The sequence below is a fragment of the Xyrauchen texanus genome, chromosome 42 (genome assembly GCF_025860055.1).
Source record: "Xyrauchen texanus isolate HMW12.3.18 chromosome 42, RBS_HiC_50CHRs, whole genome shotgun sequence".
NCBI lineage: Eukaryota > Metazoa > Chordata > Actinopteri > Cypriniformes > Catostomidae > Xyrauchen > Xyrauchen texanus.
The window spans coordinates 17,956,820-17,969,303 of record NC_068317.1 but is presented as its reverse complement, the minus strand read 5'-3'; the positions used below and the strand labels follow the sequence as shown (position 1 = coordinate 17,969,303).

Sequence of the window (12,484 nt, the reverse complement as noted above, 5' to 3'; positions counted from 1 at the left end):
AGGTGTCACTGCACAACGATGCAGGCAACATTTACAATATTGTTGTTCCTTGTACAAAATTAACATGAAATCTGAATGTATTATTTTCCACAAAAGACATTTTCCATCAGTCTGTTTGTAGTCTGGACCTTGATACCTGGATCCTCTGAAATGATCACCCTTTCTCCTGCCATTGCCTATTCTTTATCTTAAAGTTGTTTTGAAAGCTGCACATTTGTTTTTTTCCTTCGAAAAAACACACTAGTATGTTAAATTAGTAATATTACTACTGTAATACTGTGTGTGTGTGTGTGTGTGTGTGTGTGTGTGTGTGTGTGTGTGTGTGTGTGTGTGTGTGTGTGTGTGTGTGTGTGTGTGTGTGTGCACGCAGACAAGCAGCATCTGTGGATCTGGCACTGGCCCTGGATTTGCCTCCAGTCTTGTATCTACATCTGCCAATACATCCCCATATGAATGCCCAAACTACTACACCTCATGTTGTATAAATAAATTAACACTCACAGTGTACACACAAATGCACGACCATGTGTAAAACAGTGTGGCTCTTTTCATGCACTCAACTCGACTGAACATTGCCCAACATTCGTCAGGTGCACACTTGTATAAAAGCACTGGCAATGTTCCAAATACAAAACTCAAAGAGCGGGGGAGAGAACCATGCCAAGCTATTCGTTGAAGGGTCAGATGATGCTGTCTCGGACTCGTCTGTCACGTTGCTGTCCTACTTAATCTGTTGGGTGATTGGTTTAAGGATCAGATAGGTGGTAGTCATAGTCTGATAGCTAGTCTGTTCTAATAGAGAAGAGGCCTTTTCCATTGAAAAACACTTTTAAGCAGGAGAATACAAGGATAGTAAATGCATATCTTGTGGTGACTGGTCAGTGGTTCAGCTTTATAAACTTGTATATGTTTAGCTTTTACATGTTAAATTAGTAATATTATTACTGTACTATTGTGTGTGTGAATGCGTGCATGCGTGTGTGTGTGTGCTTTACTGGTACAGAAACAAACCTGCTCAATACCTCACAAAACATCTACTCTATAAGGAGTGTGTCTATAAAATGAACAGCTACTGTGGTTGTCTTCAGTATTGTCTTTGATTTGCTTTAAATACACAGTCAATGAACTGAGGGCTAATGTTCACCAAACCGTAAGGTTTTTGTTTTTACTGATAAATATTACACAAGGTGCGGGTTTACGATGTCTGAGGCCCCAAGCAACCGACCAAACTGGGGCCCCATTTTGAAAATTTTAGCTTAAGAAATTACATAAAATGTATTTTAAATTATAATTTTAAATTCATCCTATCAACCGTTGTAGCCAAGTACATTCTAAATGTTTAATTAAATAAAAATCTAATTAAAGATAATTAATGCATGTTTTCATTCAGTAATAAATAAAGCAATATTTACCTACATATATTAATACAAAAATAAAAATATGTGCAAAACCTTCTACTTAACCCAATAACATTTTGGAATATATTTATTGTTGTCCAGTTTTCCATTATAGTATGATACAGTATTTTTATTACTTTGAGGATTTGTTTTATACAATAGTAATATATTCCTGTCTTATTTACTTTACTTTCACCTGGAGCTTATATTCTGATGCTGAGGCTGTATTTTATGTAAGCATTGTAGGCAGCATTTGTAACTGTAACAATAAACATACAAGGCACGGCAGCCCCTCAGTACACTAGAGCAGAAGGGATTTATTTTATTTTTTTGCCGTTTATCAAGCACTAAACTTTGCTTGTTGCAGAACAATCTGGAATAATGTAAAATATTGTAGCAGTCCCCTCTTTGCAACCTGAAATGTTTCAGAACGGTAAATCTTTGTGGCACCTGCACTAAAAAAAACTATCTAGACAGTTCAACTACTGATACAGAACGCAGGTGTCTCGGCATGCATTTTTGAAACCTGAAGCTCTTATTAACTTGACACAGTGTCTAAAAATGTGCCAGTCCCCCCCAATTGCATGGTTTTTGTGGTGGTTAAAATTGCTAGTGACCGCGCAAACTCCATTCTGTTTTTAAGCAAGCACTCAGTGCTAATTATGCCAGATATGAAACAATAACTTAATCGCTTGGGCTGTTTGTGCCAACGATATGTTGCCCTTCTCCATTAAGATGTGGGATGTCAGTATATGTTGAAAATTCTCTGGCCGTGTCACAACATCCCTTCTCATATACATTTTAATAGGTTATTCCTTTAATAGTGATGTAGGCTACAGCTTCCGAATGTTGAATATATGTTGAGTTGAGTTTAAAATGCACTTTGTTTTTAATCTATGTAATAGAGCAGGTATTACATTACTATTTTGATTAAGTAATAAAAGAAAAGTTTTTTTTAGTTAAGGACCCTAATGAAAATTAACCATGGTTTTACTATAGTAATATTGTAGTAACCATGAGTGTAATAACAATGACTGCTGTCACCATAGTTTTTTTTAGCAGACATCATGGTTATGTTACAATTAACCATGGTTTTACAACCGTGATACTGTAGTTTCCTTTCAGTAACCATGATTTGACTATATATTGTAACCGTTACAGTAACCATGTTGATTTTGTGGTTACTATGATTTTACTACAAATACCATGATTAAACTGTGGTTACTGTTGTAGTAAAACCATGAAGGGCAAACCTGTTGACGTGTTTACCAAAAAAAGAGTATTTTGAGTAATATATTTTTTTCTGAACATAGCAAATACAGAACTGTACCGAAACCGTGACCCTAAAACCATGATACAATCCGAACCATGAGAATTTTGAACTGTAACACCCCTAATAAATTATTTTTCTACTAGGCAGTTGCCATATTTGATCTGCTTCCATCTGCCATGTACTGAATACCGCTTTTATTAGTCTGATTGAAAAACTTCTCACGTTGTTCTGGAAAGAATCACCTTCCATTGAAAATTCCCCAAATCAAAGAATAATGAAGTGCATAACAATGGAACATTTGGTGTTAATGGATAGAGCTTTATAGATAGGCCGAGGGCTGGTCTTACATTCAACCAGTTTGAATGCAAGCTCGTTCCAGAGCTGTTCCTGTGCTACTGTGATAAGCCCAGACCTCCCTTATGGCCTCATAGCCCTCTCCTGTTCTCCTTCTACCAGCACAAGTGGATAGTCTCCACAGAAACACGGTGGAGCAGGGTGATCGATTCAGATTACAAGTAAATACTACTGAAAAGGAAACATAAACATTGGATGAAGTTTGTGAGTTTTTTTTATTTACACAGAAAGCACTTGGGTTTCTAAAGAGAATTCTGGCATAGGTGGCTATGAAGAGGTACCGTATGAGTCCTTGACTTTACTGACATTGGTGCAAAGATTTTGCTGGTACACACTAGTGTTTCCCTGCGATGGACTGGCGACCTGTCCAGGGTGTCCCCCGCCTTTCGCCCAATGTTAGCTGGGATAGGCTCCAGCCCCCCGCGACCCTGTACACAGGATAAGTGGTTGACGATGGATGGATGGATGGACACTAGTGTTTCCTGCACTGCTATTCTGCCGCTGCTGAATCTACTGCACTACTGCAAAATAAATTGGACTCAATGCTGTGTGAACAGAATGTTGTGATAAGATATAAATACTGGGATCTGCAAAATACAGTAACATAAAAACAATTAAATAGACAACACATATTTGCATGGAATTTCTGACTGCAAGCAAAAACAAACAGCACAACCAATGCACAACTGCCTATTCTTTCCATTAATCTGTCAGAAAATACTTATAATATCAATTTGAATCAATTAGTTATCAGAGTAGCTATTGAATGAATATCTGACTCAATTACAGACTTGATGCTTTTACAGACTGAAAACAGTGAATTCAGCAACAGTACTGCTGCAGTACCAGAGACTATTTAGCCAAGACAGAGTACTTCTATTTCTATAAATAGGAGAAATTGGAAGGCCTAACAGCCAATGGATGTTGAAAAGGAAGTCCCATCTCACAGGGAAAATCTCCAAGAGCTAATCAGCTTTTGGATAGAGAGATCACCTGTCAATCAGTGTATGTCATTAGCCGAACCTGCCTGGAAAATAACATTTTCTATTGTGATCCGAACAAAAGAAGCACATTTAATGATACGACTGTTGTCAGATTATATTGCTGATTTGATACAGTATATTGTCTTGATCGTAATATTTGCCAACCGTCTTGGAGATTTCAGTCTTTCCCCATTGAACTAGATAGGATCTGCACCTACAAAGATGGTCACCAATGGACTGCCTTTCCTTAAAAAAGGACTTTAAAAATTGCAGTAATACTGCATCAAAATTACCGTACTTGTACTGCAGTAAAAAAATTACAATAATATGTTGTCCAAATTGCCACACTTGTAATGCAGTATAGGAAACTGCAGTTATACTCTGTCAAAATTACCACACTTATACTGCAGTTATTTTTTGTAAGGGAATCCTTATACATCCTCCGAAGGCTGCATTTTCCAGTTTTCGGATGCAGCCTGTGTCTTCAGGTTACAGTTTAAACTGGGAGCATAAGTCGCTACATGTACCCGCCGGAGTGAGAGCTGAGACGAGGTGACGAAAGGGCTCTTTAACAACGCAGCATGTTGAAAATGAACTATAAACCTATTTATAAACAAAATCTTTTACAATATAGGCTTTTATGACTCTACATGAATTACTGTACTGAAATACTCACTCATTACTCAAAAGTATATATCCCGTAGTAGGAGCTAAAAATGTACTCTAAGGTGTGAAAGTACTTGTCCTGAAGAAAAGCACTTAAAACAGGCTTTAGTACCATCACTGGGAAAGGCCCTATAGATCTTCTTGGGGCTGTCATTGGGAGAGTTGTGATTTCTCAGGACAACTATTTTAGTGATATCTGTCAGGTAGTAGACATAGTATGTTAGTTCAGAGCAATTTTAAAGATATACATTCACATAAGATTTTTTTATTTATTTATTATAATAAAATGTGGTATTTAAATAAAAATTGCATTCAAATGCTACATAAAATAGTAGTTTTTATACATGTAGTTAGGAACAATTATCCCCTACTGCCAAAACAGTATTGATGCTTTTAAAATCTATATTCTGATTTCCTTTGGTTTTAATCTGTCCTGAGGTGACACCATCCTTTAATATCTCTCCCTCCTGTTGTCACAATGTTCCTCTCCATCACATATTTTTTCCCCCTCCTGAGCTATTTAACTCTCTTTCTTCCTGTCTGCAGTTCTGTTTTATGCATGACATTATAGCAGAGAGAGAACCAGCATTATTTATCACTATGATTTAAAGCTTAAGGGTCACAGAGAAAGTCCACAAATAAATCAGATCTCTCTTCCACATGAGTCATTATTAATGGGTGTCTAACTGTATCTATGAATTTGTGTGTGTGTGTGTGTGCGTGTGTGTGTGTTTGTGTGTGCGTGCATGTGTGTGTGCGTGTGTGTGCGCGTGTGTATGAATTAGCAATGTAAATCAATCATTTAGTGTTTGTTTTAAAATGTGTATACCTCAGTGTTTAGCTGAATGCATCGCATTCAGCTAAACACTGAAAAGAAAAGATTGGCGTAGGCCACCATGAATGTCAGTGCTGACTCAGGCTGGTGTATGCTGATTGGTGCTGGTTTAAGCTGGTCTAGCTTGTCCTCCAGCCTGGAAAAGCTGTTTTCACCTGGTTTAGATGACTGACCATCAACTCGTTCAGCCTGACCAGCTCAAAAATGCCCAAAACCCCTCGAAAACTACCAAAATAGAGCAATCTAACCAGTCTGGCCATGCTAGGACACCAGAAAACCATGTTTTCAGCAGGGAACAAAAGTAGTATATTATTTTTGTAACACATAATTCCATTCCATGCTGCATATGGGAAGGAAGTACCTCTGAAGCATATATTATTTTTAGATTGTACAAGGACACATTTCAACAGAATGCCACACAAGAGATGAGCCACAAATTGCTATTTTTTCTATGTCCTACACACAGACACCTACACACTAACACAAGCCACATGATGTCCAATAACTGACCACAGACAATCCCTGGAGATAGTCTGAGCTAAACTTAAGCTTACCTCAAAGTTACATTTGATTTTGAGTGATTTCTCACTTTATCCCTCGGCTCAACCATCACCCAAAATAACCCTCTAACCTGAAAACTGCTCCACTCATCATGTCGGAGAGACATGACCATTTATTTGTGTCTCTTCCACTCAGCTAAGTGGAGATTCAGTGTACCTCTATTACAAGGTGGGTGGCGGTCAAACCATGAGAGCTAATGGAAAGAGATGCTGGCAAGCTGGCTTTGAAATGACTCTGGGGAACTGCATGCTCTAAAAGACCCCCATTACACCAGACAAATACACACATGCCTATACATACACCCACAACACTTGCCATACATGGTACATAATGGTACTATAGGAACTGAATGGTACATTTCCACTTAGATTTCAGAGAAGAGTTGACTTCTATGATTGAATTGTTGTTTTTCTCTTGTTTGTGGCTTTCATCCTAAGTGATTTTTGATGATGCAGGTCTGCCATCACTTAGGCTATTTTCACACATGCAGAAAAAAGAATCCGATATTTTTTGGCCTAAAAACTGTACTCAAGTAAAATGACATTTACTTTAAAAGAAATTACTCAAGTATAAATATAAGCACTAACATAAATAATAACTTGAGTAAGATTAAAAGAGTACTGAAGTAGTGAGTAACTCGTTACTTTCACAAATGACATAATGGACATTAACTCCCTTATATTCCATTACATAATCCACATTTAACATACATTACAGAATCATTATTATTATTATTATTATTCATGGAAATTCTGTCATTATTCACCATCATGTTGTTCCAAACCCATATTACTTTCTTTCTTCCATGCAACACAATAAGGAGATATTAGACAGAATTTTAGAGTCACTATTTTCTTTCAGTGAAGGTTTTTTTCTCCATATTTTGAAAGTGAATGGTGACAGAGACTGTCAGTCTGTTACATTTTGTCTAACATCTTTTGTGTTCCACATAATACAAAGGGTAACACGGGTTTGGAACAACAGGAGGTTAGGCAGAAATTATGGCAGAATATTAAATTATGACTGAGCTATCACTTGAAAGGCATAGTTTGCCACCCAAAAATGAAAATTATCTTATAATTTACTCTCCCTCATGCCATCCCAGATATGTATGACTTCATTTCATCAGCAGAATACAAATTTGATATTTAGAAGAATATTTCAGCTCTTTAGGTCAGTACAATGCGAAAAGTGAATTGGTGCCAAAATGTTATGCTCCAAAAAGCACATAAAAGAATCATAAAATTATCCATAAGACTCCAGTAGTTAAATCTATATCTTCAGAAGTGATATGATAGGTGTGTGTGAGAAACAGATCAATATTTGTCATTTTTTGCTTGACATTCTCCTCCCTGCTCAGCCAAGGCTGTGATCTGTGTGATCTGTTTCTCATCCACATCTATCACATTGCTTCTGAAGATATTGATTTAACCACTGGAGTTTTATGGATTACTTTTATGCTGACTTATAGTATAAAATAATAGTTTTTTTTTTTTAAATGTTGGCACCCATTCACTTGCATTGTATGGACCAAAGGAGCAGAGAAATTCTTCTAAAAATCTTCATTTGAGTTCAACAGATGAAAAAGAGTCATACACATCTGGCACGAGGGTGAGTAAATGAGAGAATTTTCATTTTTGGTTGAACTATTCCTCTTAAGGGCTCTTGTCAGATCTGGATGAGTTTGTCAATAAGAAGAGAGGTTTGGAAACATTTCAACCCCAATCGCAGAACACTTGCTGTGTCTGTAACCGCCCCCTATCTACTACAGTATATAGTGCACTGTTTCATGTGTATGCCATTTTGTAGGAGTATCTGAATTCTGAGTGAACCACTCGTTCCCTACTTTTATTTACTCATTCTTACCCACAATGCAATCTAATTTTGAGTGCACATTTGATGTACTCTTGACGATGGTTAATTGCCCATAATCCACTGAGGGGAAGATGTACGAGCTGTGAGTTTACTGCTTCCTTCTCTCCTGCAATGTTTTATTTCATACTAAATGTATTAAATTACTTTTTGTCAAATCATTACTTGATTAAAATAACATAAAATACAGAAACATTTTAAAATGTACTCTTTATTTATATTTATACAGAATTTTGACATTAAGCTGAAGAATTCATTATTCACAAAATAGTTTTCTGAGGTGATATTATTTTGACTCAGGAGACTGCACACAGTGTAAATTAATATTCTGTGAATTATTCAATATTCTGTTTTAACGTGTAGGATATGATAACTTTGTTGCTGTTTATGGTCGGATGAGGGCGTGATAACGTTGTCTCTCTGACAGCCCCCGAGCACCAACACGCGGTGTATCAGCGTCTGAATTCACTCACACATTTCATTCACTCACTGCTGAGATATAGTGCACTCACTACCATTCACTATATGGGAAATAGTGAATGCGTGAATGATTTTGGACACAGCCACTCTCTTCACCATATGATCACCTTGTGCCCACACATCTCGCTGTGCACGCGCAGAAATGCTGTCTGTTTGCACTCTAGATGTCATTTATGTGAACAGCAGAGCAAAAGGCATGTACATTTAACTTGGATTTTTACATGGATTCATTCAGTTAATCAGCCAAAAGTAGCTGCGATCGTTACCAGTACCCCCACGAGGGTACGGGGTAAATGCATAAATACTGCTCATCACATGCGGGGCAAAGTGCATTGATACATTATTGTTGCACTGATCTAAAAATGTACATTTAAAAACTGATGTCAGAAGAGCCCAGTTACAGACTCACCCTGAAAATGACCATCACATTACACAGAAAAGCCTGCATTATCATTAGAGCCGCAAATTAACTCAGCGTTAAGTTAGAGCTTCAATTTTAATATTGAAATATCCGCTTGTCTTAGTGTTAAATGACTGTCTGTGACAGTGCACGCAGCTGTGAACTGTCGTAAAAGTAAAAGTCCCATTCAATAATCTCTCAATACATTAATTAAAATTAAACACAGTAATGTAATGACAGGAACGCCACCCATTGTAAAGAAATAAAAGTACATTTTATTCATTAGAAATTTTGAGTGAGAGTAAAAAGTACCCACTTTTAAACCTACTCTGAACGTAAAAACAAATTTACCAAAGTTACTCAAGTAAATGTAGTGCGTTACAACCCACCTAAGAAATCCATTAAGTTTTTGAAGTCTGAACAGTACATAAAATCCAATTTTTACAAGCCTGATCCAAACCACATCAGTAAGTGGTTTGGAATCCGATAACAATCAAATTTTATCTATGTTCAGAGTGCAGTTGAATGTGATCCAAATCATATTTTCTGCTCAAATCAGATTTTTTGTAAGGTTGTTCACATGACATTTTTAATAAAGCCTAAATCAGTTACTGGTCTGAACAGCCGACGCTCGTTAACTGACCCGCATCATTATAACACTCCCTGAATATGCATATCAAACTCTGGCAATATTATAATGTAAATAATATATTAAATTACATTTAAAAATTTTATTAGCTGGGTTTTATTTTTAGCTAATAGGACTCCTATTTAATAATATGTCAGCAAGTGATGGCGAAAGACCATCTTTATGGATAAATTAAGAAATTTGCTTTCGTATGGTGCAATTTAATTTTCAGTATTTAATTACTATCATGTGCAACAGGTTGTTTTTTCAGGTGTTGCGACGAGAGGACATTTACTGTTTTCCAATCAGCATAAATAATGTCTTCACAGGTCACATTGAAGGGAAAATAAGAATGATGGCCACCATGTAGTATGATTAAATAGATTATTGATTGATGATTAAAAAGCTCGACTTTTTTTCTTCTTTCAGCCCTCCAACATTAAAAGGTAAAGTCTGTTAGGGGCATAGGGGATAGGGATGATCACTTCTGTATGGAACACACCTGTACAGTTTGTCATGTGCCATATATGTTACAGGGCAGCCAAAGCAGTGAAAACATCTTTTAAAATAATACAGATATTGTATTTACACAGAGTTGTGCTATAGTGCGGTAACACACTGGCTGTGAGACACCACAAAGGGATATAGGTATGTAACGGCAGCCAGCTGGTACGTGATAGCTGTGCAGTATGTGCCTTAGCAGCAACAAACATTGTATCTGCCTCATCTCCCGTTTTAAAGCTGTTGTCTGTGATGAATGTGTTCATATTTGGATACTGCCCTCATGAAAAACATGAAAATTGGCAAAACATCCTTTGCTAAACACTCCCCAAAAACACATGGTGAACATACTGTACTTAAGCTTGCATAATTACTATGACATCTAATGTGGAAGTGCTAGCAAAAGCAGAAAACAATCACATTTGTTCACATATAACCTGTGAGAACAAAGCCTTTTTAACCCTCATATCATTTCAAATCATTTCTTTCTTCCATAGACCGAGAAGAGAATCTTTGAAGAATGTTGACACTGCTTTTTTCATAAACTTGAATGTTGAAATTTTGCCTAACATCTAATATTATGTTCCACAATAAAGAGAGAGACAAAGAAACTATTATGGCTTGGAACAAGATGAGGGTGTGTAAATGATGACAGAATTTTCATTTTTAAGTGTTGCTAGTCCACTAACTTGACTAGCACCAAACCAGCAGAAACCAGCCTGTACCTGCATGGGAATTTATGTTGGTATAAGTTATAATGCAGCGAAGAAAGGCGATAAGTCATTTTCTGTTAGATAAAGCTTTGCTTTTGTGATTTTCATGAAGATTTAATGTGGTTCATCTCTCCGGTATTAGACTGCAGACTATTGTGACAGAATTTAAACTCAACTTTGCCGTGATCTCTGGTTTGTTTTACAGGAAGCTACTGGAATGCAGCGTCCTTCAATACACCCTCCTCATATCTGCACTTCTCCACGTTTCAAGGAGAAACAAGTGCTGACATCTCCTTTTACTTCAAGACCTCCGCTCCCTACGGCGTCTTCCTAGAAAACCTTGGGAACACAGATTTCATCCGTTTAGAGCTGAAATGTAAGAACCTGTTTCGTTCTCTCTTTGTTTCTTCCTCTTTTAAATCTCCCTCTCTCTGTCTGTTCGTTTCACTTTCTCTATTCTCGAGCCTTCTCTTTACTGTCATTCTGAATTCTGTGGTTATACACGTACTGCAGTGGAATGATAAATCTGAAAGAGGAATTGCTGGGCAGACATTTCCTGCACTGCCAGGATCAAATCAGAAAGGCTCTTACCTTATGACTGCTTCCTGATGGACTCCTGTGACCAGCTATTGTGATTAAGTCTCTATTTGTAGCACTGATTACAATGCATTTGCCTGAAATGTTCTGCTGATTGTTCTCTGTTTAATATACATGGAGGCTTCAGGAGAAGAAAGACACAGCAGATTTTAAAGACTCTGTAATTGCTCATACATAAATGTCCAATTCACTGAAAAATCGGATTATAGTTTCTCAAAAATGGCTAGATTATGGATGAAGCAGCATAACTGAGCAGTCAGCAGATGGGTTATTCAAAGAGCCCCTGTACAGAACTGCAAACAAACAAAAAAAAACTGCAGAGGGCAAGATTTTTGTGAATAACGACTCAAATTGTAGACAAGAAGACATAAAGGAATAGTTCACCCAAAAATGAAATTTGCTGATAATTTACTCACCCTCAGGCCATCCAAGATGTATCTGAGTTTCTTTCTTCATTGTAAAGGGATTAATGTAAAGGAGGCAGCAAGAACCGGCTTGACAATATAAATAATAGTTTGATAATAAACTGAACCAACAAAACAAACACACACACAGGTGTCCGGAAGCTGCCCGTAAATCTCTCTCTCTCTCTCTCTCTCTCTCTCTCTCTCTCTCTCTCTCTCTCTCGTCGCACTGCCATCGCTGTGTGTGGCATCACGACCCGGTCCCACCCTCCACACTGCCCCGAGCTTACGTCATCCCTCTCGTGAGCGTTCGTCACAGAGATGTACGAAAGCGAACATTTTTAGTTAAAAAGTATATAAGTATTGTTTTGTTTCTCAAAATAATCAATTGTTTGCATTCAGAAGAGCCTTATTTTGTCAACTGGAGTCGTGTGGATTATTTTGATCCACCCTAAATATGCATTTTGGACCGTAATAAAATGTATACATCTTGGATGGCCTGAGGGTAAGTAAATTATCAGCAAATGTAAATTAAAAAAAAAAAAAAAAAAACATTTAGAACACACAAGCACTTTTACTGTGCTTTTGTTGTGTTGTTAGTCTTTTAGGGCACTCGACAGTGTCCATCACTATTTCTTTGTATTGTATGGAAAAGGGCACCCTGGAAAAGGGTTCAAAGTAATATGGGTTTGGAACCACATGAGTGTGAATAAATGAGGACAGAATTCCAAGGTAAATTTTCCCCATGTTTCATGCATTTTCCCTATGAAAATTATTTTCTGGGCTGCAGGATTTTCCCCCTCAGGTCTTACACCCTCAC

General features: G+C 37.2%; 1 protein-coding gene across 1 annotated transcript in view; it reads left to right on the top strand.

Moving 5' to 3' along the window:
• The window catches only part of LOC127635233 (contactin-associated protein-like 2), a 472,530-nt gene that overhangs the window by 389,778 nt on the left and 70,268 nt on the right, over positions 1 to 12,484 (top strand). Inside the window, 1 exon segment of the mRNA XM_052115124.1 lies at positions 10,869 to 11,039. Coding sequence (XP_051971084.1) covers positions 10,869 to 11,039 — 171 coding nt within the window.